The sequence below is a fragment of the Heliangelus exortis genome, chromosome 10, assembly GCF_036169615.1.
Source record: "Heliangelus exortis chromosome 10, bHelExo1.hap1, whole genome shotgun sequence".
Classification (NCBI taxonomy): Eukaryota; Metazoa; Chordata; class Aves; order Apodiformes; family Trochilidae; genus Heliangelus; species Heliangelus exortis.
The window spans coordinates 17792921-17820920 of NC_092431.1; the positions used below are offsets into that span (position 1 = coordinate 17792921).

The window sequence follows — 28000 nt, forward strand, 5'->3', positions numbered from 1 at the left end:
CAGGGGAAGAAGGGGAAGCAGGAAGGGGTTTGACCCTCGTGATCCCACAAATTTATCCTGAGGATGAGGGGTATGGGATGGAATCCTCTGTTTGGTCAATTCTGGCATCTGTCTTGTCTGTTCCTCCCCAAAGGAGGCTGCAGGTGGGACCTTTTTACTCCTTCTGGAGGGCAAAATGTTCCTCAGAGCTGAGCAGTGTCCTTGGCTCTGCACACCAGGCTCTGGCTGCACCTATAACCATGGAGTTATCAGTCCCAGCAGCAGCCACTGACTGAGAAACTTGCTGTTCATTCCAGCAAGTGCAGCTGCTTACAAGAGACTGAGCTGAAAGCAAAAGCACAAGACAGAAAATCACCTTTGTCCTGGCCCAAACCAGATCAACCCTCTCCACTGGGAAGTGGATGAGTGGGTTTGCTCCCACTAGGCAAAGGGCATGACAGAACACCTGTACCTTCCTTTTTACCCTGAAAGCAAGTTCCTGCCTGTGGTTTAACATCAAATAATCTTCTGCACACCGAGGCTCTAAGGCTGCTTCCAGGGCTACAGAGAAGCTTCAGTTCAGGTAAGAGATTTGGGGAAGAAGGAGCATCCTCTAACATGATGGGGTTTTGTATTTTAGGCGTTGTCCCTGTGAGCTTGGCTTACTGACACTGTTTTTTAACTCAAACAATGAAAGGAGTTTGATGTTCCATGTTTCACCTTCAACAGGAAATTTTACTTGGGTACTTTTAAGTGGTTTGAAACAATCTTGGAAACACAGACCGCTCATTGTACTTGTACCCCATCAGGTTAAACACCCGTGTGGGAATAAAGCACATTTTCCAAGCCAATTCTATATTAATAATGGTTTATTAAACCCATCTTGATTTTCACTGGTTATTCATTTCTCTGAATAGCATCTCTGCTCATCTTGTTGAGGGACTTTTATAAGAGGAATGCTAATATTTGTCATCACTAAAAACTGCAATTATGGGCTTCCTCTTACCGATTTCTTATATTTTTTTTTACTTTCATTAATTAAGAAAGCCCTTAATCCCACCTCCTAATTACGTCTCTTCACCCAACCTCACACACATCCCCCTTCACCCTCCCCGCCGCCTCACGGCGTTCTGAGGGCGCAGCCGCGATGCACCACGGGAAGGGGTTGCCGCAGGATCGGCGGGACGAGCCCCGATTGGCTCTTGCCTTGCGGGGGACGCCTCCCATTGGCTGGGCTTACCTGCCCGCCGGCCCCGCCCATAGGCACCGCGTAGGATTGGGCAGGGCCGTGCCTGCTGCTCTCTGATTGGCTACAGCCGCGCGGCGGCACCTGCTCCTCTGCTCCCGCACCCCCGGGAGCCGCGGCGGTGGCAGCGCGCATGCGCAGCTGGTGATGCCTCTGAGGAGAGCGGCGGGGCCGGGATAACGGTGCGCGGAGGAGCCCTTCCCCCGGTAATCCCGGTGCTGCGGGGAGGCGGTGTGCGGGGCCCGGGGGTGCGGGAGGGGATGGAATAGGATGCGGTGGGATGCTCTCTGTGCTGTGCTGTTTGATAACCGGGATGGGAGGGGGGAGGGAGGGGGTTTAGCGGCGGCCGCCCGGGCCAGCGTCGGAGTGAGGAGAATGGGCGGGCGGTGTGCGTGAGTCCCCTGCCCTGCAGCGCCCGAGCTCTCTCCGCAGGTGCGAGGGTGAAGTGCCCGCCCGCACCCTGTGTGTGGCGAGAGGAGGAGGAGATCAGCGGATTTCTTTATTTCTTTTTTCCTGCCTTTTTTTCCTTCCTTCTTTCCCTCTCCCCCCCCCCCCCCCCTCGCCCCCCGGCCGTTACTGACCGTTAGGCTGCCCGCGGCGGGAAGCGGCCGCCTGGGCTGAGGTAACCCCGGCCCGGCCGCCCCTCCCCGGCCTCCTAAGTGGGGTTTAGGAGGGGATTTGGCGGGTTTCGAGCCCGGCTTCGTGTCTGAGCAGAGCCGCCTGGCAGGAGGAGCGCGGCCCCCGTGTCTGCCGGCCCTGCTGCGGCTCCTGCGGGTGTTTTTCTCCCTCCGTGGTCCTCTGAGAAGCCGCCCCCCGTGTCAAAGGGAAGCGGGTTCGTGTGTCAAGACCCAGATGCCGCTTGCGTCTTATTCATTGGAAAAAAAAAAAATCATTTTCCTTGATGTTTTACTCAAGCTGTCTGTAGAGTAGGAACAGGGCTGGAGAAGGCACTTGGACGAGTACAGCATCGCAGCTTAAGGAATTGCTGATTCACACATTTTAGTACAACGTTTGTAACACTTTAGGAAAGGACAATTTTCACTCAAAATAAAGGAAAGAGTAAAAGTTATGTAAGAACCTCCAGGACGCTTTTCATGGAGCAGTTTCAGGTGGATGCTGCCCGTGGTCAAGTTGATGCAGCTACATGTGGGGAGAATAAGGCAGCACGTGGTTGTGGATGGGAAGTGGAGTGGAAGAAAAGCACCGCTTGGTGTTTCCCTGGAGAGAATTGGTATTTGGCCCTAGGAAAACCTGTATGTTGTTGTGGAGCTTTAGATCTCTGAGTGAGGAAGGCTGTCCGTGGCAGTCTTGCTCTCTTTCTGCTTGAAAATGCAATATTCTGAGTGTTTCATGAAGGAGGTGGGTTCTTCTTCACAGCTCAAGGAGAAGTTAGTAATAATGTAGAAGATCCTGTCCTCTCTTTAGTTCTGTAGAGAATGAAGTAGCAGTGCCATTGAGTTGAAACCTGGTGCAGAACATGCAAAAGACTATAGTGCAGAGGTCTGAAGACTGACATACTTAAAACCATGTGTAGAAAACAGCTTTTTCAGGTGGGAAGAGACCCCAGGAGGTCTCTACTCCAAGATGCTCATTACAGCAGGGTCAGCCCAGGTTGCTCAGAGCTTTATCCACTGTCTTGGAAAACCTCAAGGACTGAGATGATGCAGCTGGTACCACTGCTTGTCTGCCCTCTTGGGGTGAAATATTTTCATATCCAGGTGGAATATTCTTTCAGTTTATGACTGTTGTCTCTCCTAAATATGTCAGAAACTGGCTCGTTACTTTAGGTGCAATATTATGCTGATGTTGCAGCACTGTTGCTAGTCCCAAGAGCATGCTTCACAATAGTACTGCTTGCTCAACTGTTTGTTCTTGGGTGTAGATGTGCTGAAGTTACCTGTGTTCCCCTGGTAAAGAGTGACCAAGCTATGCAAAAAATAAGTTTAAAATTACTGGTCTAATTGTTGACAGAATTGGCAATGTGTTTATCTAAGCTGCACATCCTAAAATGTATAATGGGGAATCCTTCTTTGGAGGTGTAATTATTGGATACATTTCTGGGACTGAACTTATTTGATGACAGCTTTTCAAACTGAAGAGCTGATCCAGTTCTCTCCTGGGTCACACTATAGCTGTATCACATTCCCAGTTGAAACCACTGTCAAGATGTGTGGTTTTGCAATTACCCATTTGCTGTAGCTCTCTGAAAGCTGGTTTTGTCTTTGATGTTTGGGACAAGACAAGTAAACTTGTTCTGTGGTTTGTGTGATTGCCATTGTGTGAGATAACTTTTAAGAGTGGGGATCCTTTTGGCTTGTGTTGATGGTCACCTTAAGGAAAGAATAAGAGCAGATTTTACAGGTCTTTGTGTTAATTAGGAAAGTTCAGTAGGTTTGAAAGACAATTGAATGTGTAATGTGAAATTCTGTTTAGAGGCCAGAAACTGTTTGACTTGGTTGAAAGATTTATTTTGCATTTAAAAAATGTAATGCTGGCAGAGTTCACCAAAGTGAAAGATGTGAAGGTTTTGTTTAAAAAATCTTTGCCTGGCTGTTGGGTGATAACTGTAGTTGTTCTTGATAAAAGTATTTCAGTGTTTCTGGGATAAGTGTATCAAAAGATGGAAAAGTGTGCCTTCTTAAAGGGAAAAGTCAGAGATATAATTAAAAACTGACTAAAATTAAGAATGTCTTAGGCTAGAATCAAGAAGTGGTGAGAAGACTGGGCATGACTGAAGTGAAAAGCATCAGGAGTTTTGAAAGGGGAAGGATTAGGCTGATTTCATGGATGCCCTTGCCAGTCAATGTGTGGAACAAAAGTGAATGGGGCTAATTACAGTAGAATTGCAGCTACATAAGTGAAAGGCATTTTGGATGTGAAAGACATTTTGGATTGTACAGAAAATGCTGCTGAAATGTATGGCCACTGTAAGATTTATCTCTTTCTTCAGCTACTATAGAAGAGAAGGACATGCATGACAAACTAGCTAAAGTAAGGCAGGCAAGTTTTATGTTAAAAAGCAAATCTGGTACCTGAATAATATATGGCACTTTAGCTAAGAGCTATGGAGTCCTAGAAGGTATGGGTAGGAAATTTTTTAACTTTTTAATTTTTTAACATTTTTAACTCTCTACACTGTAGAGACTGTTTCAATTTGAGTATTTGTTCAGGTTGTTAAGGAATAAGATAACAAAAGCAGTCATACTTAGTGCTTAGAAAAGCATGTATACTGCAGTCAGACTCTTGCTGGATTATTTGTGGCCTGGCAAGATAAGGGAACAGGCTACATGCATATTCCATAAGGACAACAGGAAGGGGAAAAAGTCTGAAGGAGGGCTGTCTAGTGACAACTTTTTCAAATTAAGATACAGAATTTCCCATAATACTATGCTGACAATAATTTATGATCTTTTTTATTGTAATGTGTTTTTTTTTCTTTCTTGTAGATAAAGTCTGGGTTAAAATTGAAGTAGTATTGATAATATCCTTGCAACAATATTTAAAATTGAAAACTTTCAGTTCTTCAGATAACCAGGATGCTCTTCCAGTGGGACTGGCTGTGCTTGGGTGTCCTGATAATGAGCTCAGTGACTGCAGAAATTGAAGACAAAGAAACTCCAGAAGCAGATGTTGAAGTGGAGGATTTTGACAAGCAGTCTCAAGAAGCTGATGTTGACAGAGATAAATCTTCCTTACAGGTAAGATTACAGAAGTATTTAGTTAAAGCTTTTTTAGCTATAAGATGGGCAGTTACAACCAGTAGAGAAATTGGTTGACAAATGCATTTTTAAAAAAGCAAGTTAACACACTTGGCAACCAAGTGGGTGTGTCCCAGGTGGGACAAGATAGCATATTGTAAACAAAATGGGATCTTAAAAGCTAGCCTAAAGAAGGTATAAATTGGATTATATGAGTGTTAGGGTATTAGGTTAGCAGAATAAGGTGTTAATAAACAAGAAGGTAATAAAATATACAAGTAATCAAACATCTGGGTAACTGTTACACAAGGCTACCTGTCTGCGTGCTAGCAGTTTACTTAGCAGTAGCTCTTACACTAGTTGCAGAACAATGATTAAGGTAATACCTATAGGCAGTATGGTAATACAATGACTGTGGTTTGCTAAGGATCCTAAAGACTTAAAGAATTCATATATAGAGATTTCTTACCCTTCAGTGGCTATGGCCAGGTATCCCTTTTCCTCCTTGTCAGGAGCAATCACTCAAGCAGATGTCCCCACTGGAGGGAGAAGGTCCAGCACACCTAGGGAAAGTGTACAGGATTCTCACCAGTTAAAAGATGGGATTAGCCTTTTATAGAATCAAGTGTTTGGCTCCTGTCATTTAGCTGCTTAGCCATACCTCCAACATCTATTGGAGAACAAAAGGGAAACAGAGGAAAAGGTAAGGAAGCCTTTTCCCTCATTTTACAAATTCTTAACCTGTATCTGTCCATTCTTGTTTGGTCTTTGCCCTGCTGGAGACAAACTGAGCTCTGTGATTATCAACACAGGAGTGCAGGTGGTGCCACAGGTACCAACTTGGCCTTGTGTTAGTCCTTCCAGAATTGTTCAGAGTCTGCTGTGCCCTTTGCATTCTGTGGAAACTCCATCTCTAGGTTAAGGGAAGTGAAGCTGAGACAAAGAACAGTTGGATCATGAAGGGAAGGTGAGGCAGGCCCAGTGAGGTGGAGTGTCCTGCTACAGGATATCATACCCACCAGTCTGAGTTTTCCAGTTGCTGTGTGTGATGTGTAAGAATAGTGAAGGATTCTGCTATGCCAGAGTGTAAAATCAGATTCCCTGCCTGTGGTGGACAGTTATTCAGAAGGCTTTGCAAGTCTGTGCTTCAGTCTAGATAACAGAACCTTTTGTTGCAATTTCTCACATGCCATTTCCAGAGGAAAAAAAGCAGAAAGCATCTTGGTCAGGCTGATTTTTTTGGCTTTAGAACAGTTTCTTCTTTTCATCAGTCACAGCTGCCTTTTGACACTGCCTCTATTCCCAGAGAATCTTTCCCCATTTGTTATGCTGCACTTCATAATATATGTGGGCAATATTAATAAATTATTTTTTCAACTTTTTACTGTGTAGCCTAACTGTCATGTGCCAAGTAGTTAGGAAAACAGAATAGAAAACACATAGAGAAAGAAATGGGAAGTGGGGAATTTCTGCAAGTTCAGTAAGTTTTCTGGTTTTTTGGTTTTTTTTACACATAAGATGTGTAACAGTACTTCAGTTATGAGCTTTGAACAAAGGAAGAAATCTTTTAAATTCACAGATGTGAAATTTCTATTAGACTTGTGCACCCCAACTATAGAAATGGAGGCATGGAGAACTGGGAAAAGTGGTTTATGCTGCTAGAGGTTTCTAATGAACAAAATCTGGTGGACTGCTTCTGCAAGTAAGAGTATTTCAAATGAAAAATTGTAATTTATGTTAGAGTTTGTATCTGTGTGTGTTTTTTAGGTTGTGTATGAGACTCCAAAGCCAACTGGGGAAGTGTACTTTACAGAAACATTTGATGGAGGATTGGTTGGGTGAGTTTATAAACTTTTACTCCCTGCAGTTTGTAACTTAGAGTGGTAGGATTTACTATGCATTAATTTTTCTGCTGGTGTCTTTATAAAGATTATTTTTTGCAGGGGTTAGAATTGGGAAGGCTGGTAATGCTTGCTCCAGTGTATCATGGTGCACTGCACAGTTAACATTTTAGGTATGTTATTACTTTTTGTGTTTTAAGGAAGCTTTTAATAAATCTTGGGTTTACGGACACTGAGGAAAAAATATAATTTAAAGATTTAGCCACTTGAGTTTAGCTACAGGGTGAAGTGCACAGCTGTTTACACTGCAGAAGCAAGCTCTTCCTTCCTCTTCACATGCACTTAGGTCTGTGTAAGAAGGCAGTGCCTTCAGCATTATAGATGCAACTTAACCGGGGAAGACTTTTTTAGCCCATTTTTATTAGTTTATCATATTGCTTCCCATAATAAGAATTAGATATTTATGACACTACTGAAGTGTTCCTAGGTATTTTGATCTTGCTACATTGAGATTTTTGAGGTTTAGCACAACAATTCATAGGCCAGACATTTTTGTCTTGTCCTTTTAAGATCTTTGTCTTGATCTTTTAAGTTTCTTCCAACAGGATGGCAGTGTAAGGTGTAAATGCTTCTCTGTGATGTGTTGCTCAGTGAAAAGCTGTGTATTGAGAGCTAAAGTCAGCAGCCACCAATGCCCTGTCAATAAGAGTGAATATAACATATTACTCTCTATTTCTGGAATAGACTTTATATTTTAATTGAAAAAATCCTTGACTTTCACTTCTCTTTCTAGAGCAGATGCAATAGGAGTGAAATATTGAGGAAAAAACATTATTTCCATGTAAATGTGGTCTGCATGATCACTGACTTTCTGAATCAGGCAAGGTTAGGGTACTGTCACTGGCTCAGGTTAAGTGTGCATGCAGGCAGAGCCTGGGAATGCAGCAGAAATTTCTTCAGTAAGAGACAGTGCTGAGTTGTTAAAGTGCTTCATTGCTGTGAGAAAAGCTTTTAAAATGTGACAGTACCTCTCTGTTTTTTAATGACAGGAGATGCAAATGATAAAATCATTATGATAGAAAACTTAAAGCTGCCTATTTTTTACTTCCTTTGAGAAGACTGAGATCCAGCTACTGTAGGAGTGAGGTTATACCATCATGAGATATTTATGTCCATTGAAGATGTATGATTTAAACTGTAAACAAAATGACATGGTAGAAGGTATTAGTACATTTTGTAAGATTAAATCTTTTTTTCTAATTGTTTCTAAATTGCTCCATTCTATACTAAATGTTAATCTCTCATTACTCACATTGCTATTTCATAATTTATTTTTTTATGTATTGGAACTATACATAGAAAGAAAGTAAGTAAGTTAAAAAATGGCAAAATGGAAATGAAATGGTTGTTTAAAAGCCCCACCCAAACCTTGATTAGAAATGCAAAAACTTAACTGGGATACTTGAATGATATAATTCATCCAAATTTCAAGCTTCATGAGATCTGTTTTAACAACAGTTTGCCTTCTTACTAATCCTGATATTCAAAGATTTAGCTATAATATTTGGGGGTTTTTTTGGTCTAGCTGTACATAATTTTCATAAGAATGACCAAGTGTGGAACTAAGATGTAGGAGAGAGCAGACTTCCTTTCCTATAATGTGGCAAAAGAGGAGACATAAATTGATTAGGTAAACTACCAGAATAGAGCAGCTTTTTTTACAGTGTGCCTTGAAAGTCATCTGCATGACTTGGAGATAGGTTTTATTTCCTCAATAGTCTTTCTCATGGTACACCAAAGATGTATTCATGGCCATTTATACTGTGAGGCTTTTCCAGCATCTCTGTTACCAATAAACAAATCTGACTGAAATTTGAGCAGAAAAAGTAAAGTATTCCTGAAATAGTTAATGCAGAGAATAGTTCAGAAGGAAATGAAAATAGTTCTTTACAGAATTAATCAGGAAAATGCAGTATTATAGCTGATAGCAAGGAAGAGTTCAGTGACACTGTTGGCTTAAGATATTCCTGTGCATGGCTCAGGTTAGAACCATTGTGTGACCAGATGAGGATGGATTTCTGTGTCTTCTTATTCACATTCTTATTTGCATATCTTTTTGATAACCTCAATTTAAGCTGAATTTGCCTTGTTCATAATATCAGAAGCTTGTTTGCCTTGTTGAGATACCTCTATATGTAATCTGTTCACTGTGTATTTGTAATTTGGACACTTCTGGACATTCTGTCATCTGCTGCTGTGCATGTGTACTGTAACTGTCAGACAGTATTAAGGTTTCTTTGGGTGATTATTTTCCCTATGATAGACTTGAACCTTGTTATTTTCCGTGTATATGTGACAATATATTTACAGAATAATTTTATAAAATTTATAAATAATAAATTTATAAATAAATTCTGCCAAACTCAGCTTGTCAGCTAAATAAAATTGAAGTTTAATCAAAATAATTGAGTTACTTTAGAGTTATAATGATGTAGTAATTTCCATCCTTAGGAGATACTGTGAAATGCAGTATTAGGCTGATCTATTTTAATTTTTCTTTTCACATCCTTTTACCTACACAAAGTTCAGATGCTGACTGTCAAAAACATCTCAGGTTCACAGCCTTCAAGTCAGAGTTGGTTTTCCCATGATTGTCAAACAATACAGCTTCAAGTAGATAGTTCAATGACCAGGGCACTTTTTGTTTTAGGTGGGTGTTGTCTAAAACCAAGAAAGAAGACACAGATGATGACATTTCTAAATATGATGGTAAGCAGTTTTAGTGTTTACTTCCACTTTGTAGCCTCTGATGTTCTCTTGCTCTTTGACAACTATCCCTTGAACTAAACCTCTGAAAGCCTAGATGACACAGGTCAAAAATGGAAATTTATATAATGACTGTTACCCTGAAATTGAGATAGGAAATGTTGCTTGTTGGGTTCCTTGGAGTGAAAATCTTTTTTTGTCATCTCAACAATCCATTGCAGTGAATGATGTTAGAATACCTTCTGACATCTGAATATTCACTAATGTTTATGAATAGTGCTTCTTAAGAATTACCTCCCTGAAATCATGTCAAAGAGATTCACCACTTCAGTTTCAGTTTTTGAACACATTTCTAAAGAATGTTCCATGTTCCTGCATCTGCCTTACTGATTTATACATTTGTCTCCCAGTCTAGCCCATGAAACAAAAAAGTTAAACTGAATGAAGTTTTAATTTAAAATACTTTTCAAAATTCTCTGTATTTGAACATAGGGTTTTCCAGTGGTTCTTGTACAGTTTATTTTTACAGTAAGAAAAAAAAATATGGGGAGTAATAATGGAAAAGTTTGGTTTATTGCTTTTATCATTGGGTTTTGCACTTGACTTATAAATTCCTAGCCTAGAATTGCCTGCTTGAATGTAATTTTAAACTGTATGACAGATTGGTGATCTGTGGCACTAATTTTGAAACCTGAATTTACTTCATTCAAGAGACAGTGAGGAGAGAAGAAAAAGCTGCTGTATTTCCTCCTAATAATGTCAAATGAAATTAATTAATGTCAATAGAATGTGATAAGCAAAAGTAACATGCAGGGCTCTGTGTGCAAAACAGTACCAAACAGCTGTTTTTAGGTTTAGCAGTTACCAGAAATAACTCATAAAACTAATGGAGTTGCAGAGAACATATCCATAGAAATGACAGGCTTGTAAGAAGTGATGTCTCAGATTATGTGGCCTCATACTAGAAAGAAATTAGCTGGAATGTCAGAACAGTCCTACTTGCTTACCCAGACAATTAAATGTTTATGAAGTCTGTGGTGAAAAGACATTTTTTAATTATTTTCTAGATTTTTTTTTTTGTCTTGTTTTGTCTGGCATTATTACTTGATCTTAGTGTCCAGGAAGAAATACTACTGAAGAGGAGTTTTCCTCCCTCCTGTTTAGCAGACTTGAAGAAACTAGGGATTTATTGACATAAATATCTGCCCTTCCTTAATAACCTTTCACATATTGCACTTCAATTGAATAAAAGTAAATGACTGTTTTGTTTGGATTTCCTTGTTTGAGTCTTCTCTAAAACACGTGCTAAAGAACTGATTAAATTTTCTTCATTTTGTTCAAAAGGAGACTTTTTTTCCAAGACCCCAGTGAATTGTAAAAGTAGTCTTTCTGTGCCATGTCCATTCCTGGGATCATGTGCTGAGAAAACACAATTGCCCTTTTAGCAGTCTTGTTCTTTGGATGTTGTCCATTTGTGTAGTCAACTGTATTTTTCCTAAACTTGGGGAATTTATAATTATATAATATTTTATTTTTAGCACTGTAGGCTTGTTTGTCTTCAAGATAAATCTGATAACTCTGGGGAAGACTTGGGAGAGAGCCTCATCTCCCATGTGATTAGATTTGACCTGAAAGGTTCTATTCTATTATAAGCAAGAGGGGAAGAACAGTGCAGGTGTCTATTTTCACAATGCCTTGTGACTAAAGCTTTTTATGAGAGCATTTTGAAATTTTTTTAAATTATTATTATTTTTTTTTAATTTTTTTTAATTCCTTTCTATCAATCTGAAGAAACATTTTATGTTCCTTTAGGCATGTGTACCACAGTCTAGAGGTACAGGAGATCTACAATGTAAAAGTTTTCTTGTAGTTTTTTGTAAATTTGAGAAGAGCAAGGAATTGGGGTAAACTAAAATATTGAAAGATAGCATTATCTTGGTTGTCTAGAATTAGTAACTTTCTGGTGAAATGGGAGAGTGGGCTTTTCTTAGTAAAACTATGCATACATAAAGTGTTGCTACCTCTTTAATAATCTACCAATTTCTTAAAGGCTGATAAAACTCATTAAATCATAGAATGGTTTGTACCATTAATGTTGGGGGTTTTTTGTATTTTGAGTGCTGCAGAGTGGTTTGTTTGGGAAAGTTTAATTGATCCAATTTGAGATGTCAAGATTTCTGCCTTGCTTTGGCCATTCATCTTGCTGTTAATTTTTGTTTTCAACAAGGCTGTGACTTCTTTAAGCCTGACATACTTAATGTGTGTGTTTTAGGAAGATGGGAAGTAGAAGAACTGAAAGAAAACAGAATGTCTGGAGACAGAGGATTAGTGTTAAAGTCAGTGGCAAAGCATCATGCAATATCAGCTATGCTAACAAAGGCATTTATTTTCAATGATAAACCTTTAATTGTTCAGTAAGTAATCCCTCAGATTTTTTTATGTAATGTGTATTAAAATCATTAAATCCAGAAAATAACATGAATCTGTGTGGAGAAATCCTTACTTTCATGTAGCATTGACCTGTCATATCCAGAGCTCTCAGAACTGCAAATATGAATCATTTCATAGTGTAGTAAGATTGTTAAGAAGACTCTTTTGAAATATTTTGGGACAGAAATCTAGTATTTAACTACATTGTTGAAAAAGCTAATTGATTTTCAGTCTTACTGTAAAAGATGTAAATCATAAGTAAGAGTACAGTGATTTCCCACTTAGAGAGTACTTCTGTGTAGCTCCACAGAGGCAACTTCATCCTTGAACACATTAGAGTAATTAGTAATGATGATAACCATGGCAATATGACTGCTTTTACCTGATAATCAGAACTTCCTTTTTTGTACTTAAAGACATATCCAGATAATCCTTCTGGCTAAACTCAGTGTATCACACAGGAGATTTCAAAGAAGGCACAAACTTTCTAGAACTCTTGCCCATTTCTCCTTCTCTTTGATATTTGCATGTTGGTTGATACCACCCTGAAACTTTTCTTGCTGTTAATACCAACTGTGGCAATTGCTGCCATGGTGTTTCTTGAGTGACATTGCTGCTGCATTAGTTTTTGTGGCAGTTGAAACCTTTTGGTCATGTAGAAGTGCTGTGGCAGTAGTGACTAAGACACAATTTTAATGTATTTGTAATCAGAATTTGATTTTATTTGTCCAATACTTAGAGTGTTTTTCCCACCTTGCTCTTTGCCTAGATATGAAGTGAATTTTCAAGAAGGCATTGACTGTGGTGGTGCATATATTAAACTTCTCTCCAGCAGTGATGGCTTGGATCTGGTATGTCCTGTCACTTAATATTTGCTATCAGTTGTTCATTTGAGGAATGTATAGTTATTCTTGTGAAATGTCAATTAAAATTAATCACTGATGCACCCAAAATTTTTAAAAGCTTCCCAAATATTTAAGCAGAAGATTGGTCAAGGGATAATTATACATATGATTTGGTCAATTTAGGCAAAACATTTGGTGTTGTGCATTTTTTACTGGTGGAATAGTTGAGAATATAATTCTTGCTATAATTTTATTTTATTTTAATGAAACTTATAGGTAGTCTAAAACTTAAAGTTATCTGTGAATTTCACACAAGAAACCTCAAAATTTGAATTTTAGGAGATGGAAATGAGAAGGTGGCTGTGATTACAGACTTGTTCAAAATAATACACATTTATGTCAGAATATATCTTTGAAGTAGAAAATTTCTAGGAATTAAGTGGTCTTCTCCCCTCAGTCAGTTGCTTAAAAATATAAGGCAGTATATGACTGCATGTTCCAAAGACAAAAACCATGTATCTGGTAACTCTGTCAGGGTTCTTTGTTGTTCTTGTTTCATGTGGAGCAAGAACACTTAATATCCTGATATTTATCTTTATTGAAAATAAAATTGATACGAAGAAGGATAGCAAGTTCTTTTCTATTTTTCAGTGTAATGTTTGCAGAAGGTTGTATGTATTTGGGTGGTGGTTTTTGTGGCAGGCATTTCCAATTAATATAAAGGGAAGGTCTAAATAAATATATTCATCTTCCCTGGAAGAGGCTAAAGTGCTCTGTACAGTCAGTCTGTTCCCTGACAGCAGAGAGCACCCAGCAACTCAAGAGGACTGTTCAGTTTCTTTCATGATTTACCCTCCCAGTTTCAGTTACCTTTTAGTGAAGGTAACTATGCTGTGTGCCACAGCAGAATGGAAAAGTACCCAAAATAATTGCATAAAATGTACAGTATAACACATGCTCAGCTTTCTTGCTTCTACAGGAATACTTTTTTGACAAAACACCTTATACTATTATGTTTGGACCAGATAAATGTGGAGAAGATTACAAACTACACTTTATCTTCAGACATAAGAATCCTAAAACAGGAGAATATGATGAAAAACATGCAAAACGTCCTGATGTTGACCTAAAAAAATTCTATTCTGACAAGAAGACCCATCTCTATACCCTTGGTATTGTTCAATTCTTCTCAATTTAACTAGGAAGGGAGAGAATGAAAGTGTGTTTCTGTCCACTGAAGCTTTGTGTTTTGAGTCTGCTTTTTTGCTTTTAATAGTCTGTTAATTCTGAGGGTTGGTTGATCAATGATTTGGTCATAAATGACTGGGCTTAAATGATACAAAGAACGAGTGTGACTGCAGGACATAAGTGACTTGGAAATGCTCCTGGTTTTTAGTTAATAGTGTGAAGAATTAATACTTTCAGTACTTGTTATGGAAAAAAATATTGCTAAGAAAGATATTAAAAACACACACATGTCCAGTATACTCTAGGAAGGCATCAGAGTTCACAGGAATGCAGTTCTATCTGCAGCATGCTGCACACAACTCTCCTCTACATGTTAAAGAGTTACCAACACCTTTATTCTATATATTCTTTATTCTATATACCAACACTAATTCATGTGAAATCTGCATAAATGAACAGTATAGGAGAGATGAAAGTTTAATTTCATAGTTCTTCTTCCCCCTGCTTTCTCATTTCTGAGGAAGAATAAATATTCAGAGAAGAACAGGCTAATCTGTGGCATACTGCAAATCCAGCCAATGTGGCTGCACTTTTGAGCTTCCACTGAATAATAATGGAAGGCATGGTCTGTTGCTGTGCCATGGACAAACTTAACTCTTCTTTAAAATAAATTACCATAGTGTGCCATAGCACCATATGTAATAAATTACCATAGGAAACTTTCACTTTTAGGTAATAGAAACAAATGAAACAGAATGCTGTTCCTGTGGTAAAGGAATGCAAATGTTCCTATACTCAGGTTGTTCTTTAGAAATTATGATTAAAGATACTTAAACTGGTTACATTTCTTCTGTTCTGATTGTTCAAATAGGCTCAGAGCTCTGTGATAAAAATGCATTATGTGACTGAAGCATAAGTTAAAGATCAGCTCTTTGCATTGTGTCTAAAGTGATGCAGGGGATTAATTTTTCCATTAATAAATACTTCAGTACTGTTGAAAAACTTAGGCTCAAAGGCTTCAATAGATATTATCAAACTGTTACTGTGATACTGTTACTCTGGTTTTTATCCTGTTTTTATAAGACTCATCAAAGTGGAATAGTATTTACTTTGAATTAATAATCTTGGGTGTTGAATGGACATTTGAATATATCTGTTCAGCATTTATGACTGTGCTCACTGGTGTTAGAGAGGGATGTCAGTACAGCATCTTTTGATGAATCTTGACACTGCTCAGTTCTGTGACCCTGCTTTTTCAGTAGCTCACAGGAGGTAAAATACTTCAACACTTGAAGAGAACTTTCTGTGCTAGCTGTCTGGCATTTGAGAGAAATGGTTGTCATGTGAATCAGAGAAAATTTTGGTTTGATCACCCCTCCCCTGTGTTACTGATGCAGTTCTCTTTCCATGCTTTTAGGTGTGAAATGGTAATTTGGTAGCAGAGGTGTCTTTTAGAGCAGAAGTTTGTCTTTCATTGTCTTAAAAAAAATGAAGCAGAATTTTGGGCAAATGTTAGGTTTTTGAAAAATCTCTTAAAAATGTGATTGGATGTGTTTCAGCAAATTAATTTGCTAGAGGATTCATTTCTGGGGCCTGCTGCTGGCTACCCCTAGTACCAACTTGAATATTTTGTGTCCAGATCCAGTACCTGGGTGGGTTTTCTGTCCCCTCCTCTGCTAGCAAGGATCCTATTTGCCATTATTTGTCTAAGTCTGTGCTTGTTATATAGATTTTGGTCAAAGATATTTGTAAAACAAATGCTTCCCCTGTTTCTTTAACACAAATTTCTTCAATTCAGTGCTAAAACCAGATGATACATTTGAAATGTTAATTGACCAATCAGTTGTTGGCAAAGGAAGTCTCCTTGAGGATATGGTTCCTCCAGTAAACCCTCCCAAAGAAATAGAGGATCCTAGTGATAAGAAGCCTGATGACTGGGATGAGAGACCAAAAATACCTGATCCAAATGCTGTCAAACCAGATGACTGGTAAGGAGAATATTTTTATCTGTACAATCCTTTTTACATGATTAGCAAGATTTTATGGGTTTTATTTTGCATTTTGCTAATGATAGTTGGGAGATGTTTCACTGCTGAAAGCACTCAAGTTTGAAAACATTAATTGAGGTGGGTACAAGGATCTGTTCATCTTCCAAGAAAAGCAGAAATTGTGCTTTTTGCTGTTTTGTACCCTGTGTGATTAATTAATAAAATTACCTGCAAGTTTAGGACTAGGGATTTTTTCTTTTTTCACCATATGGTCTTAATTTCCATTCAGTGATTTCTGCTTCTGTGTGAACCACTATTCATGTGGCAACTCAGGAAGAGAGGGGAAAAAATTTGTTGGGAAGACCTGACTGACACCTGCCAGTTGATGGCAGCAATTTCTGGGCTAAGGAGTATTTTGAAACAATGTAAATATAGTTCAGATATTTATAAACAGATAATTGGATGTGTAATTCTCATGATCAGAGTATCTATTTCTGTTGTACCTTTGAAAATTGTCCCTTTTATACCAGTTCTGTTCTGTTCTCTGAACAAGAACCACATGCTCAGTGTCAGGCTGCTGTATTTGCTAACATAAGTCTGTAATTAAAGGGATGAAGATGAGCCTTCCAAAATAGAAGATTCTGATGCTGTTAAGCCTGAGGGGTGGCTTGATGATGAACCCCAGTATGTTCCAGACCCTAATGCAAAAAAACCAAAGGACTGGTAAGAACTTGATCAGTAAGTGCAGGTTTTTAACACATCTTGTAGATAATCCTCTTTTCTGGGACAAATGATGAGTTGTGGATCACAAGTCAATCCAAATCTTGTTGTCTTTTCAGGTAGTAAGTTGGAATGTGCAAGGTATGGCCAAATATTTGTTGTTTTGGGGGACTGCTTCAGAGAAAAATTAACATGTCAGTTGTGTTTTGTTTTCTGAAAGTACATAAACAAAAACAGGTTATGAAGGACCCCTTTGAAATAAATTGCTACAGGTTAAACCATGAAATAATTTAAGTTGGTATCTTGGAATCATCATATAATAATGACAAAGGGGTCTCTAAGCATCCTATGGAGAAGTGTTTCAAGCTGTCTGCAGATGCAGAAATATCACTGCATTCAAACATGGTGGTTATGAGCATGTGGCCTTTAAAAAAAAAAAAAAAAAGAGGCTGTAACAATCCTTAAAAAAAGGGGTGCTCATACTGCTAGGTAAAATTCTGTGAGCTGATCAAAATTGAGGTTGCTATAGCAAAAATGTGTGTGGACCCTAACTTCAGACTGACTGCTGGTGTTCAGAGCAGTCCAGTCTCAAATCAATTGGTTTTAATTTTTTTGTCTTCTGTAGGGATGAAGAAATGGATGGGGAGTGGGAAGCCCCTCAGATCCCAAATCCAAAGTGTGAGACTGCACCTGGGTGTGGGCTCTGGGTGCGTCCCATGAAGAATAACCCAAAATATAAAGGGAAATGGAAGGCACCTATGATAGAGAATCCTAACTATCAGGTAATAGCAATATTACACAGAATCCAACAGAGCAGGCAAGTGAAAATAGTTTGTTTATCTAGCTTTATTTTATAGTATATTTATATTTTAGAATGAGTCTGAATAGCTGAAGCACTAAGCTTTTTTATTTTAATTTGCTTCTTTTCCCTTCAAGTATACTGGAAAATATAACTGCTTCCTGTAGTAAAACATTTGTCTGCTACAAATTGTTTTTGAAATTATTTGCACTGCTACCAGTTAATATGCTCTGTAGAGCTGTATTCTGAATTAGCTTATCACTTAATAGAATATTTATTGGGTTTTTTTGGGTTTTAAGTGTGGGTGTTTTAAGTGAACAATGTTTTTATTAAAAAGTGAAACCTTTCAGTATGCAGGTTGACTTACTAGTTAATTTTATTGGAAACATCAATTTTGGATAACTAAATTTCCCTCCAGATACGAGGTAATCATTTGCATCTTTAATATCAATTTACTTTGTGTTAATTATGGCCAGGGAGTACTTGAATCTGATTTCTTAGAACTTGAGATCCTTTGTTTTTCAAGCAAAAGTTGGCTGTAATTTTCACAGCTATCTTTAGGCTAAATTTTCCTTCCCTAAAATTTTCCCTAACACCTGTGCTCCAGTAGCTGTCAGTTTCTATATACAGGTATCCATTGGAAGGGACTATGTAGATCATGGAGCATTGTTCTGCAACCTCAGGACACCTTAGAAAAGATGCTTCTCTTAGAAGATTCCACAAAATATTGACCAGAGCCCTTCTGAAAATTTATATGCTGTAATGATGAACAAAAGCCAAAACTGTGGATTACATAAGAAGAGACAAAGGGAAGAAATCATATCAATGTCTGACTTCCCTGCAGGATTAGGAAATTTGTTTGCTAGGCTTACTCTAGGAAGTTTACAAAGTCTGTGCTTGGAATCACCAGCATCAGGAAAAATGGGGCTGTATTGTACAGTCAGTTATTACTGCTAACCCTGTCTGGACAAAAATATTAATTTTAAGCCAGAAAATTGAGATCCATCTGCCAGAATCTTTCAGGCTATTTCCAGTTCTGTCTTTAAGTAGGTCAAACTCTACTGCTTGGCTTCTTTAATAATGCACTTAAAGTAGCCCAGAAATTCTAATCATTTTAAAATTTGTGTTCACATTTTAGTTTTTAGTGATGCATAACTAACATGATCACATTTTTTTTTTCCTTAAAAGGGAATCTGGAGCCCTCGGAAAATACCAAACCCAGATTATTTTGAAGATCCTCACCCATTCAAGATGACCACTATCAGTGCTATTGGCTTAGAACTCTGGTCTATGACATCCAATATCTACTTTGATAATTTCATTGTGTGTTCAGAAAAAGAAGTAGCAGATCGTTGGGCAGCAGATGGCTGGGGCTTGAAGAAATTAGTAGCAAGTGCTAATGAGGTATAAACTTAACTGTGTTCTTGATAACCAAAAGCTCATGTGCTGTTGGAAGAATTTTCTGCTAGTTAATGCTGACAGGATATTGATTTGTCTGCAACTAATAATCTTGCTGAGTAACTATGATAGTGGGTTTTTTGTGGCTTGGCTTTTTACCCAGATAGAGACAATTTGAAATGAAAAGGGTTCAACATTTTACTTAAATATCTAGCAAGAAATTGGCTCCATTCATAGCTATTGAATCTTCTGCTGTTCAGTGTTACTAGAAATTGAGTACCTGTCAGCAAATAGAAGCTAAGTTCCTTGCTCTCAAAGACCTCTCTTTTTTTTCCTTAATTTCTTTTCCCTTATGACTAACTTTGTTATCTGTGTTCCTTAGAGATTTCCTGCCCATCAGTAATGAATAAATAGTCACACGTTTTTTCTAATTTAGGTCTTTGGCTACTTTAGATGTATGTTATGCAGCTCTGAAAATAGTGTGTGTATATTTCTAGAGCTGCATCTCTCCTTGTTTCTATTTGTATACCCACTTTTTTTTTTTTTTTCTTTTTCTTTTTTTACTGCACTTGGCCAGTTTTTTTCTAGATCCGTTTTTCCTGTGCTTTAGGAAAAGGATCCGTTTTTTCCTATGCTTGAGCTTGTGTGACATACGGGATCATGAGCCCCTCTAGTGGCTGCCTTCACCCACTACACCTTTTTCCAGCAGTCCTCTATTTTCTTGAATTGAGTGGCAAGAGCAGTTGAGGGAAAGAAATGGTGGTTTGGTGGAAAATGTGGGCAGTTCCTGACAGCTGCTGTTTGTCACAGGGTGAGCAAGTAGCACCAGTTTATCTGCCCATGCAATTAGGAAGGGCAGTCCTCACACAGCCTTGCCCTTTTCTGAAATGTTTGGGGTTTTTTGTGTGGACCTGTGTCTGGAGCTGTACCCACACTAGCAAAAAAATCTTCCCTTGAGTCCCCTCACTCCATTGTGGCTCTTAAACCTCCCACCTTAGCTGCTGATGGACACTTCCCAGAGGTCTTACTGGAGCAGGCACTTCCCTTCCTACCTGTACTGGGTACTTCAGAACTGGGAGGAGGCTGTCAGAGGAGAGAATTTGGTAGTACAGAAGGAACAAGATGCTGCTGCTCTGAGGTTAGCATCAAAGAATGATGCTTTGGGAGCTTTCAGCTGAATTAGTACAGCTGATATCTAGGGAGGGTGTAAAGCATGAGAGTGCCAAGACTTCCAGTGTTGCTTTATAAAATTGAGTAGTAGCCATACAGTATGTTTGGAGTACCAAATCAGTTCCTTCTTAGCAACTGCAACTCCTTTGCAACCTGTCAAGTTGTTATTTTACTAATATTGAAATCCAGTATTGCTTTAGTCACAAAAGCAAAGGTAAAGAAGGGTTTTCTTCCAATAACACAAAGCTTAAAATGTATACAGTATGCATTATAAATTTACTGAAGTGTTGAGAGGGATGTAAACAACTTTTTTTTTTTAATATAGCCTGGGATGTTTAGTCAACTGGTGACTGCTGCAGAAGACCACCCATGGCTCTGGGTTCTTTACATCTTGACTTTAGCTCTCCCTGTTGCTCTAGGTGTGTTGTTCTGCTGGCCAGCAAAGGTTAGAGAAATTTACAGTTTACTGTATTTTTATTTGGTTTTACTCTTAATGCTTTATTTGAAAACTCTTAGTATCTGTGCAACAATGTACACTTTTAATGTGTCATAGATATTACTTAGCTTACAGTGGCTGTTGTTTCATTGTTAATTTGACTTTCAATGTAACTTGATTTTTAATTTGTTGTAGAAAACAGATGAAGATTATGACTTAAAAAAACCTGATAGACCTAAGGCAGTTACAAAAGGAGAACTAAAACAAGAGATAGATGAGTTAGAAGAGTATGAAATGGAATTAGAAGAAGAAAAAGAAAATGAAGATACTGCTGAGAATGGTAAGATTAGGAGGGCAGCTAGCAGTTTGATTAAATATGACTAGATGATGGATTTAATTGCCAGTAATTACAACCAGTTATCTTAGAATATGCAAAACCTCCCTTGCTCTGAGTCATCTTTTTCCTCTTTGAGAACCTCCAGCCAGTGGCATCCGTGGCTAATAAATAGTTCTTTGATAGATACAAGCAGAAAGTAAGAGTCCTCAGTATTTTTTCACTTTTAAGAAATGGACGTGCTTCTGACAGACCTTTATGTTTGTAAATAGTTATGCATATTTTCTCCCTTTAAAATATTTCATATCTTGAACACATTTGAATGGTTCAGATAGATATACCTGAAGTGGTTAAAGTCACATTGTCTTTCAAGTGTGTATGGAATAGTCTGAAGTCTTTAACATAAGTCTTTCTGCTTCCTCCTATGTGGGAGGGTTGTACCTTGAACTATTCTGTTGGACACTAATTTTAGTAACTTCTGCTAAAGCCTGAAAATATAGTAAACCAGAAATAACTGAAGCCTGCTGCTTCCTTTGTGTTGCTTTCTAGCAATGCATTCCATGCCTGCAGAGCTCTGTCCTGCTGCCTGAGGAAGAAATCTGTGATTCAGGTTGAGTTACACTTCCACAGCCAAGGATAAAATCATCTTGTTACTGTATCAGAGATCACTGGTACTGTTCAACCACAGCTTTGATGTTCTGTTAGCATTTCTATGAGTACATAGTCAGGGATAAAAAGCAAATGACCTTGCTTACATTATCTTGACTTCTAGGAGAAAATCCTCAGACCTCTGCAAGAATCTGTCTCATACTTCACTCTTCCTTGGCAGGAAGAAAGGAAGTGATAAGTGACTGGCATGGAAAGTTAGAAACCTAACAGCCATTCATGGTTTGTGGTTTGCTTGGTTTTGTCTTAGTACTGACATTACTTTGTATTGCTGACTGAAACTCTGGTTTTGTCTCTCTCTGCACTCTGTTCCACAAGTGTTGATGGCTTCTGCCTGTGTGACTTGAAAAGTTTACTCAGCATCAGATGTTCTCATGCCAGTCCTAACAGAATTAATGTGTTGTTGGGAAAATCCTTGACACACCAAACTTGGTGCATTTGCCTTCTGGTTCAAGAGCCTTATCTAGGCATTTAATTATGTCATTTATACTATATATATTTTTTTTTTTACATTAGCATAAATTGTAGGCACAGCATTTCAGCATTGTATCTTCCTACCTTTTACTTTGGATCTTACTCTATCTGTTCTGGGCTTCTGACTTCCAGACTCTGTTTTCTTTTATCCAGTCTTGATGCAGATATGTTTTGTACCTGATGTTGCTACTGTTGCAAGGCTGCTCCAGATATATGGAATACAATATTTTTCTGTTAAGTCAGTCAATTGATTTATTTGCAACATATCACTTAATAATAGATTAATCTGTGTGTTTGACTGTTAGAAATAAGGTCCAGTGCAGAGGAACACTGTTAAGCTCCCACAACTTCTTTAAAGAATTCCACTTGGAACAGCTGTTCACAATATTTCAAAAAGTAGGTTCCATTTCAGAACTTTGCTTTTAGTTACTAAACTGAACACAGAATAAAACTAGTGTAGCTACCTTTTCTATGACTGTTCCAAGTTTTTTAAGTAAATTCTAGGCTTCAGAGGGAAGGATTATGCTTTGCTGTCCTATGACTTCATGGTTTCTCTTTCTCTTGAGAATTACTTTGCTTCTCTTTGCCTCCTGCCACTTTCTTCATTTGCAGACTGAAATCTTCCCTTTGTTTTCCATCACTCTTTTGCCTCTTCATACCTGAAAGTATTAGACAATTTGTCTTCTACCTCCTGCTGATTCTTTTTGCCACAGAGAGAAGAGAAATGGAGGAGACAAAAAGAGAGCTTGTAAATGATACAGAGAAGATGGGAAGGGAGGCTTCTCCTTCAGGTACTGGGAAAGAAGTAATTTGGGCCAGGACTAGAAAATGGCCTCAGTTTTTTGTCACCTTTTTAGTTTATTCCCTTTGCTTACTTGTTGATGGTAGAACTTCAAGCTGGTGCATGCCAGCTTCCATCAGATATGGATGCAGGTTTCCTTGATATCTTCTCAATATGGTATCTGTAATCATAAATATTTTCTACTGGTCTCTTAGGCTTCGAAATTTACAGTTGTTTTACAGTTATTTGCTGCTGCTTTGTTGAGTTGAAGGTAGTGGGATTTGAGCTGTGGATTACTGAATGGCTTGAGATCAACATTTTATCTTGGGGCCACACAAAAAAGAGAAAGCATAGCAAAATAGCACATTTCAGAAATGCTTGTAGATTTCTTTGGCTGTGGCTCCAGTGAGAATAAGTTGCTGGCAGGGTGCTCCCTGAAAGGCATTGTCCTTGAGATTTACTGCTTTAAATTTTTTCTCTGTGAATTTTTGTAGCAGTGCTGAAGTATGGTGTGTTCTTGACCTGTCTGCTTATCTGCTTTGTTTCTTGCCCTCTTGAAAGATATCCCAGTAACTAAAAGAATGTTGCCAAGAAATGGAATTTCAGGGGCACAGTCTGAACCTTACTGAAGTTAGAAATTTATACAAAATACTGTTTAATAGTAGACTAAAATTAATAATTTCAAATACTATAGTTGTCTGCTTCTGGTTTTTACTACTTCTGCTGTCTGAAGTTATTTAGTTTGGTTTTTTTCCTCTCTATTGAAATTAATACCTAGGGAAGGTGCTGGTGCTGAGTAATTTAAAATTTCTAGTATCTTCATTAGAATATGAGCAAAGGCTTTGAATTTTTTCCAGGCTTCTCTTTGGCTTATTTTTAAAACAGAAATCTTTGTCTACTTTATCTTAAACTATCATCTCCACTTTTTAGTCATTTTTGATTATTCTTTTGATAACAGTAGTAGAGACATTATTGTAGACATGTATCAGGTATATTTACAGATGAGAAAACAGATTTCTTGGAGCTCCACTCATTGCTGTGAACTGTTTGGCAGAATTTTTAGCTTTACTGTAGGCCAAGTCTTTTAGTACTCCTTTACAGAAGTTTCAGATATTTAAAAAAATTAAGGTTTTCTAGATTTTTGTCAGCAAGAATTAGGGGAGTCCCATCTTAAATATGACTACCATCTGAATGTAGAGACCTGCATGTTTTTAAATAAACTGCTAGTAGATAGTTAAGGTGCAAAATGCTATCCTGCATCCTTTCTGTCAGATTTGGATGTGATTTCTCACTCCTAATAAAAAGTATTGCAAAGGGTATTATTCAGTCTCTAGAAATTCTCACTTTATGGCCTCAGTTTGAAGTAAAGGAAGACCCAAATCCCATTTCTTTAAATCATGCTGTGATTGCTGAAGTTTGGCTCTTATAATGAGCATGGATACCTGAAATACAGGTGTGGTTGTGCCAGCTTGGAAGTACTGAAGCCCAAAGTGGAAATCAAAACAGTTGGGTGCCTGGCCTTCTATACAAAATATGCAAAATATATATATACACAAAATATGCAGAATATAGAGTTGCTCTAGAGGGCAACCTCCAGGCTGAGCAGAGAGCAGCCTGGAATTCACAATATTTGGTGCCTGCACTGCTCTTTAGTGCAGTGACAGAGCCTCAGGAAGAAAGTAGAAACCACCTCTAGGTTGCTAACTAAGCCTATAGTTTATCCAAGGAATTCTGAAGAGTAAAAAGGTGCCTTTGGGGGTTTTATTTATTTATTTATTTACTTTTTTTTTTTTTTTTTCGCTCTCTCTTCCCCTACCCCTCACTTTACTGCTTTAAAGCTTTACAAAGAGGAGTAAGCACAGAAGTGCTTATCCCTCCACCAAAACAGTGTGTGCCAAAATAATTGCCTGTGAAAAGGGGACCTTAGGATGCAAGCATCCCCCCCTGGTGGATGATTGGTAACTGCAATATTGTGCTTTTCTATCTAAGTCAGAATTTAGTCAGATTTGCAATGTGTGAGTTGTCCTGTTTTGGACTCAGGTCTCAGTACTTGGCTTTAAGGACTTCTCTAAAGGAAACCAATTTAAAGCCATCATTTCAGTCAGTCACAAGTCTGAAAAAGGTATGGGCTACTCTGAAAAAGACTGGGCTGAAGCTGTTAGAATTGGTTATTAAATCAAAAAGATTTCTACTGATTTATGAGAATTCTACTCTGTATCAGAGAGATGTATTTATGGGTAATTGTAAACAAGCAGTTTGTTGTAAAACTGAAATTGGCTTAATTTCCTTGCTAGTGTATCTGCATATAATGCATTTTTAATACAGTTCTGTTTTCAAAATAAAACTTAATTTCTTCTGCAGAAGATGAGGGTGAAGGTGGTGAATATATTTACCATGAAGAAGAAAATGAAGTTGCAGATGGAAGTCAAGAAGAAAGTTACAAGTCAGATAAATCTGGTTCAGAAGATGAGGTAAGCTTGGTTTTTTCCTCCCAATTTTCTTCACACCCTTGTCCAACATTGTACTTTTACCTAAGCCCAGTTACCTACAACAAATTTTCTCTTTTGCTGAGCAACAGAACTATTCATGAGGTGGGAATGTGTTTTCTCTAAACCCAAATGCTCTGTGTAGGGTTGTGAAACATCTCTCATAGAATTTTGGTTGTGAGTTATTTTCATTGTAAAGTATAGGTGGTTGTAGAGAAGTGATCATGCAGGTCTCTAAACAAGAAACATTTCTTTTAACAAGTTATTAAATGAATTGCAAGTCTTGAAATTTTGGATGCTACAGGAGGTGTCAGTCTGGTTTTTTGTTGTTCTACTTAGGTAATGGAGCATGTGCTTACAACCAAATAGCCTTTCAGTGAAACCCAGAAAAACCTTAAACTCTCGTTTTCTCAGGGTTTTGATGTTGTTGTTGTTTGGTTGTATTTTTGTTTGGTTGCTTGTTTGTTTGTTGGTTTGTTTTTTAATTCTAAAGTAACATTGTAAGCAAAATGACCACACTGGTTTTGAGTTCAGCATTTGCAGTTTCATTTTTCTTTTGCAGATTAATCCAGTCACCAGACAATCTATAAATTATGTTTTTCAGAAAATAACATTGTAGAATAGAATTTGTATGTGTTTCTTGCTCATCAACATTATCCTTCCATTTAGAAAATCTGTTGTGTCTGAAATGCTTTAGATCCACCCACAGTATTTCTTTTGGTCATCTTGTGCTTGTCACTCTAAAAATGAGTTTTTTCCCAGATTAGGGGAGTTATTTAATGTGCTATTAACCCCTTTGGCATAGAAGTCCTCTATGAAACTGTACCTTGCATGAGGTTGCATTGTTTCAGCATTGAAATTCTTCATTAATCACCCCTTATTTGCATTTCCTCTTGTTCCTGAAGTTGTTAATTTTTTTTTTTTTTCCTTGTGCATTTACTGAGGAATACAGAATCTCAAGGACCCCACTAAGATGCTTGTGGCTCTTTGTAAAAGTATTATCAGGATCTGATTGTGTTTATGTCATGACACAGTATCACAATGAGCTTATTGCTCTTCTCTGGGTATTTTCAGGGCCCACAAGTTCCTTTTATGACTTAGCTGGTGACCTCTTAGGGAGGTGTCATGTGCCCTGCATCAAGCTGATGACACTTCCACGTCACCACTCAGGTTGTGCCACATTCTCTGGGCTGCTCCTTCTGAGTGAGGTGCTTGCCACTGGGTGCTGCAGGGATGTGAGGAAGCAGAGCTCCATCTGAGAATGGAGTTTGGGTTGGAAGGGCTTTTCATGTGCTCTGTAGGCTGATCTGAGAAGAACACAAGGTTTAAGAACAGTTTGGTTTTATTTGTAGCTCTCCAAAGGCAGCATTTAGAATGCTTCTTGCTTAAGAAGTGCAATTAAAATTAGTGTAAAATTCTCTTTAAGGAGGTTGCTAAATTAATAAAAAATTAATTTAAAAGTCACTTTTTAAACCACTGGGTAAATGGACAAACCCAAATTTCTGACATTAGTTCACATGGTACTGTTCCTTTCCTTCTGAATATAGAACTCTTCTACCCACTTTATTTATCATTAGATTAGAATTGGGGAAAAAAAATTCCTTCCCTTAAGTGCTGCATTTATTGATAATATGACTGGGGCGGGGTGGGAGGAGGAATAAAATAATATGCCAGTTTCAATAATTCAAATTGGGTTTAAAATTTTGATTTTTTTCAGATGAAAGAAGCTGATGAAAGGCCAGGGTCTGCAGAAGGTCCAGTGAAATCCGTGCGGAAAAGGAGAGTACGAAAGGACTGAGTTAATTCTAGCTCCAAGTATTTGTAGGTCTAAATAATGGGAACCTTTGGTAGGCACTTCAGTGGGGCTGACACCATGCAAGCTTTTGAGATTTGGGGAAAAAAAAAAGGGGGGGGGACGACTCATTGCTACTGAACCTCCTATTTTAATACTCTGACCTCTTCTAACCCTCCCAAAATTCCTTGATTCTGCTTTTTTAAGGAGAAATACTACCTGTGAGGAGTTAGCTGATGTTTCTAATTCAGGATAAAAGTGAAATTTCAAGGTGGCCAACTGATTTTAAGGTGAATATTCTTAAAATTTGAAGATTCCTAGACATTTGTATTAGTTGGAGAGGAACTTGTGCTAAATATTTTTTAAAAACATGAATAAATTATAATATTTTTGCAGCTCTAGCACAAAATTAGCTGTTTACACTTTTCAGCAAAAAGGATGATAGTACTGATGCAGCATCTATAGCAGTTGACATTGCTATGAGAGAAGGTATTTTTCTGTGCAGAGCTATATGCAATATTTGGTTTTGTATGATGATTTAGTGCTAGCACCAATTTTTATTGTAAATTATTTATTTTAGTTGATATTGTTACATGGGTGGTCACCTGTTCCCTTTAGTCAATGGTTACAGTAATATATTTTTAAGAGGTATTTTAAAATAGACTGGTCATAGAACAAGTGGGCATGATGTGGTTTGGTTTAATTTTGAAAGCAGATATCAAATCTGCAGAAGTGATACACTGAGGATTTTTTTTCAGACTTTTACAGTTTTCATGTTTCAAGCCAAGAGTGGTATAACCTCTGTTTATAGAATACTTGCTAAGTGTACATTGCCTCCTAAAAATATTTAATAATTCTTGCATAACATGAAATTTATTCATACAAACTTTTGATGGATTGCATTTTTTACAGATGTAACTTGGCATTCTCATAGTTTAAATAAACTGCATATGGTAAAAGAAA

At 37.9% G+C, this 28000-nt stretch overlaps 1 protein-coding gene across 4 annotated transcripts; it reads left to right on the forward strand.

Annotated features, from left to right (window-relative positions):
* Positions 1-1318: 1318 nt before the first annotated feature.
* CLGN (calmegin) lies at positions 1319-28000 on the forward strand. Of its 4 annotated transcripts, none has more exons than XM_071753792.1 (16): positions 1319-1431; positions 4672-4923; positions 6691-6761; positions 9475-9533; positions 11803-11944; positions 12730-12811; positions 13785-13977; positions 15792-15981; positions 16591-16704; positions 17327-17483; positions 18689-18904; positions 20394-20513; positions 20700-20844; positions 22692-22769; positions 25121-25230; positions 26963-28000. In XM_071753792.1, exons 2-16 carry the CDS (start codon positions 4762-4764, stop codon positions 27041-27043), a joined length of 1920 nt encoding a protein of 639 aa, XP_071609893.1. In that variant the 5' UTR covers positions 1319-1431; positions 4672-4761; the 3' UTR covers positions 27044-28000. The 4 variants fall into 4 exon arrangements, with proteins under 4 accessions (XP_071609893.1, XP_071609894.1, XP_071609895.1 ...); XM_071753793.1 differs by having other exon boundaries at positions 4745-4923; XM_071753794.1 differs by lacking the exon at positions 22692-22769.

Excerpts from the sequence above, each read along its gene's own strand:
- CLGN (XM_071753792.1), top strand. The coding sequence starts at position 4,762 with ATGCTCTTCCAGTGGGACTGGCTGTGCTTGGGTGTCCTGATAATGAGC. Across the intron at positions 11,945-12,729 it reads GATAAACCTTTAATTGTTCA|ATATGAAGTGAATTTTCAAG; the intron begins GTAAGTAATCCC and ends CTCTTTGCCTAG. Across the intron at positions 17,484-18,688 it reads TAGAGAATCCTAACTATCAG|GGAATCTGGAGCCCTCGGAA; the intron begins GTAATAGCAATA and ends TTTCCTTAAAAG.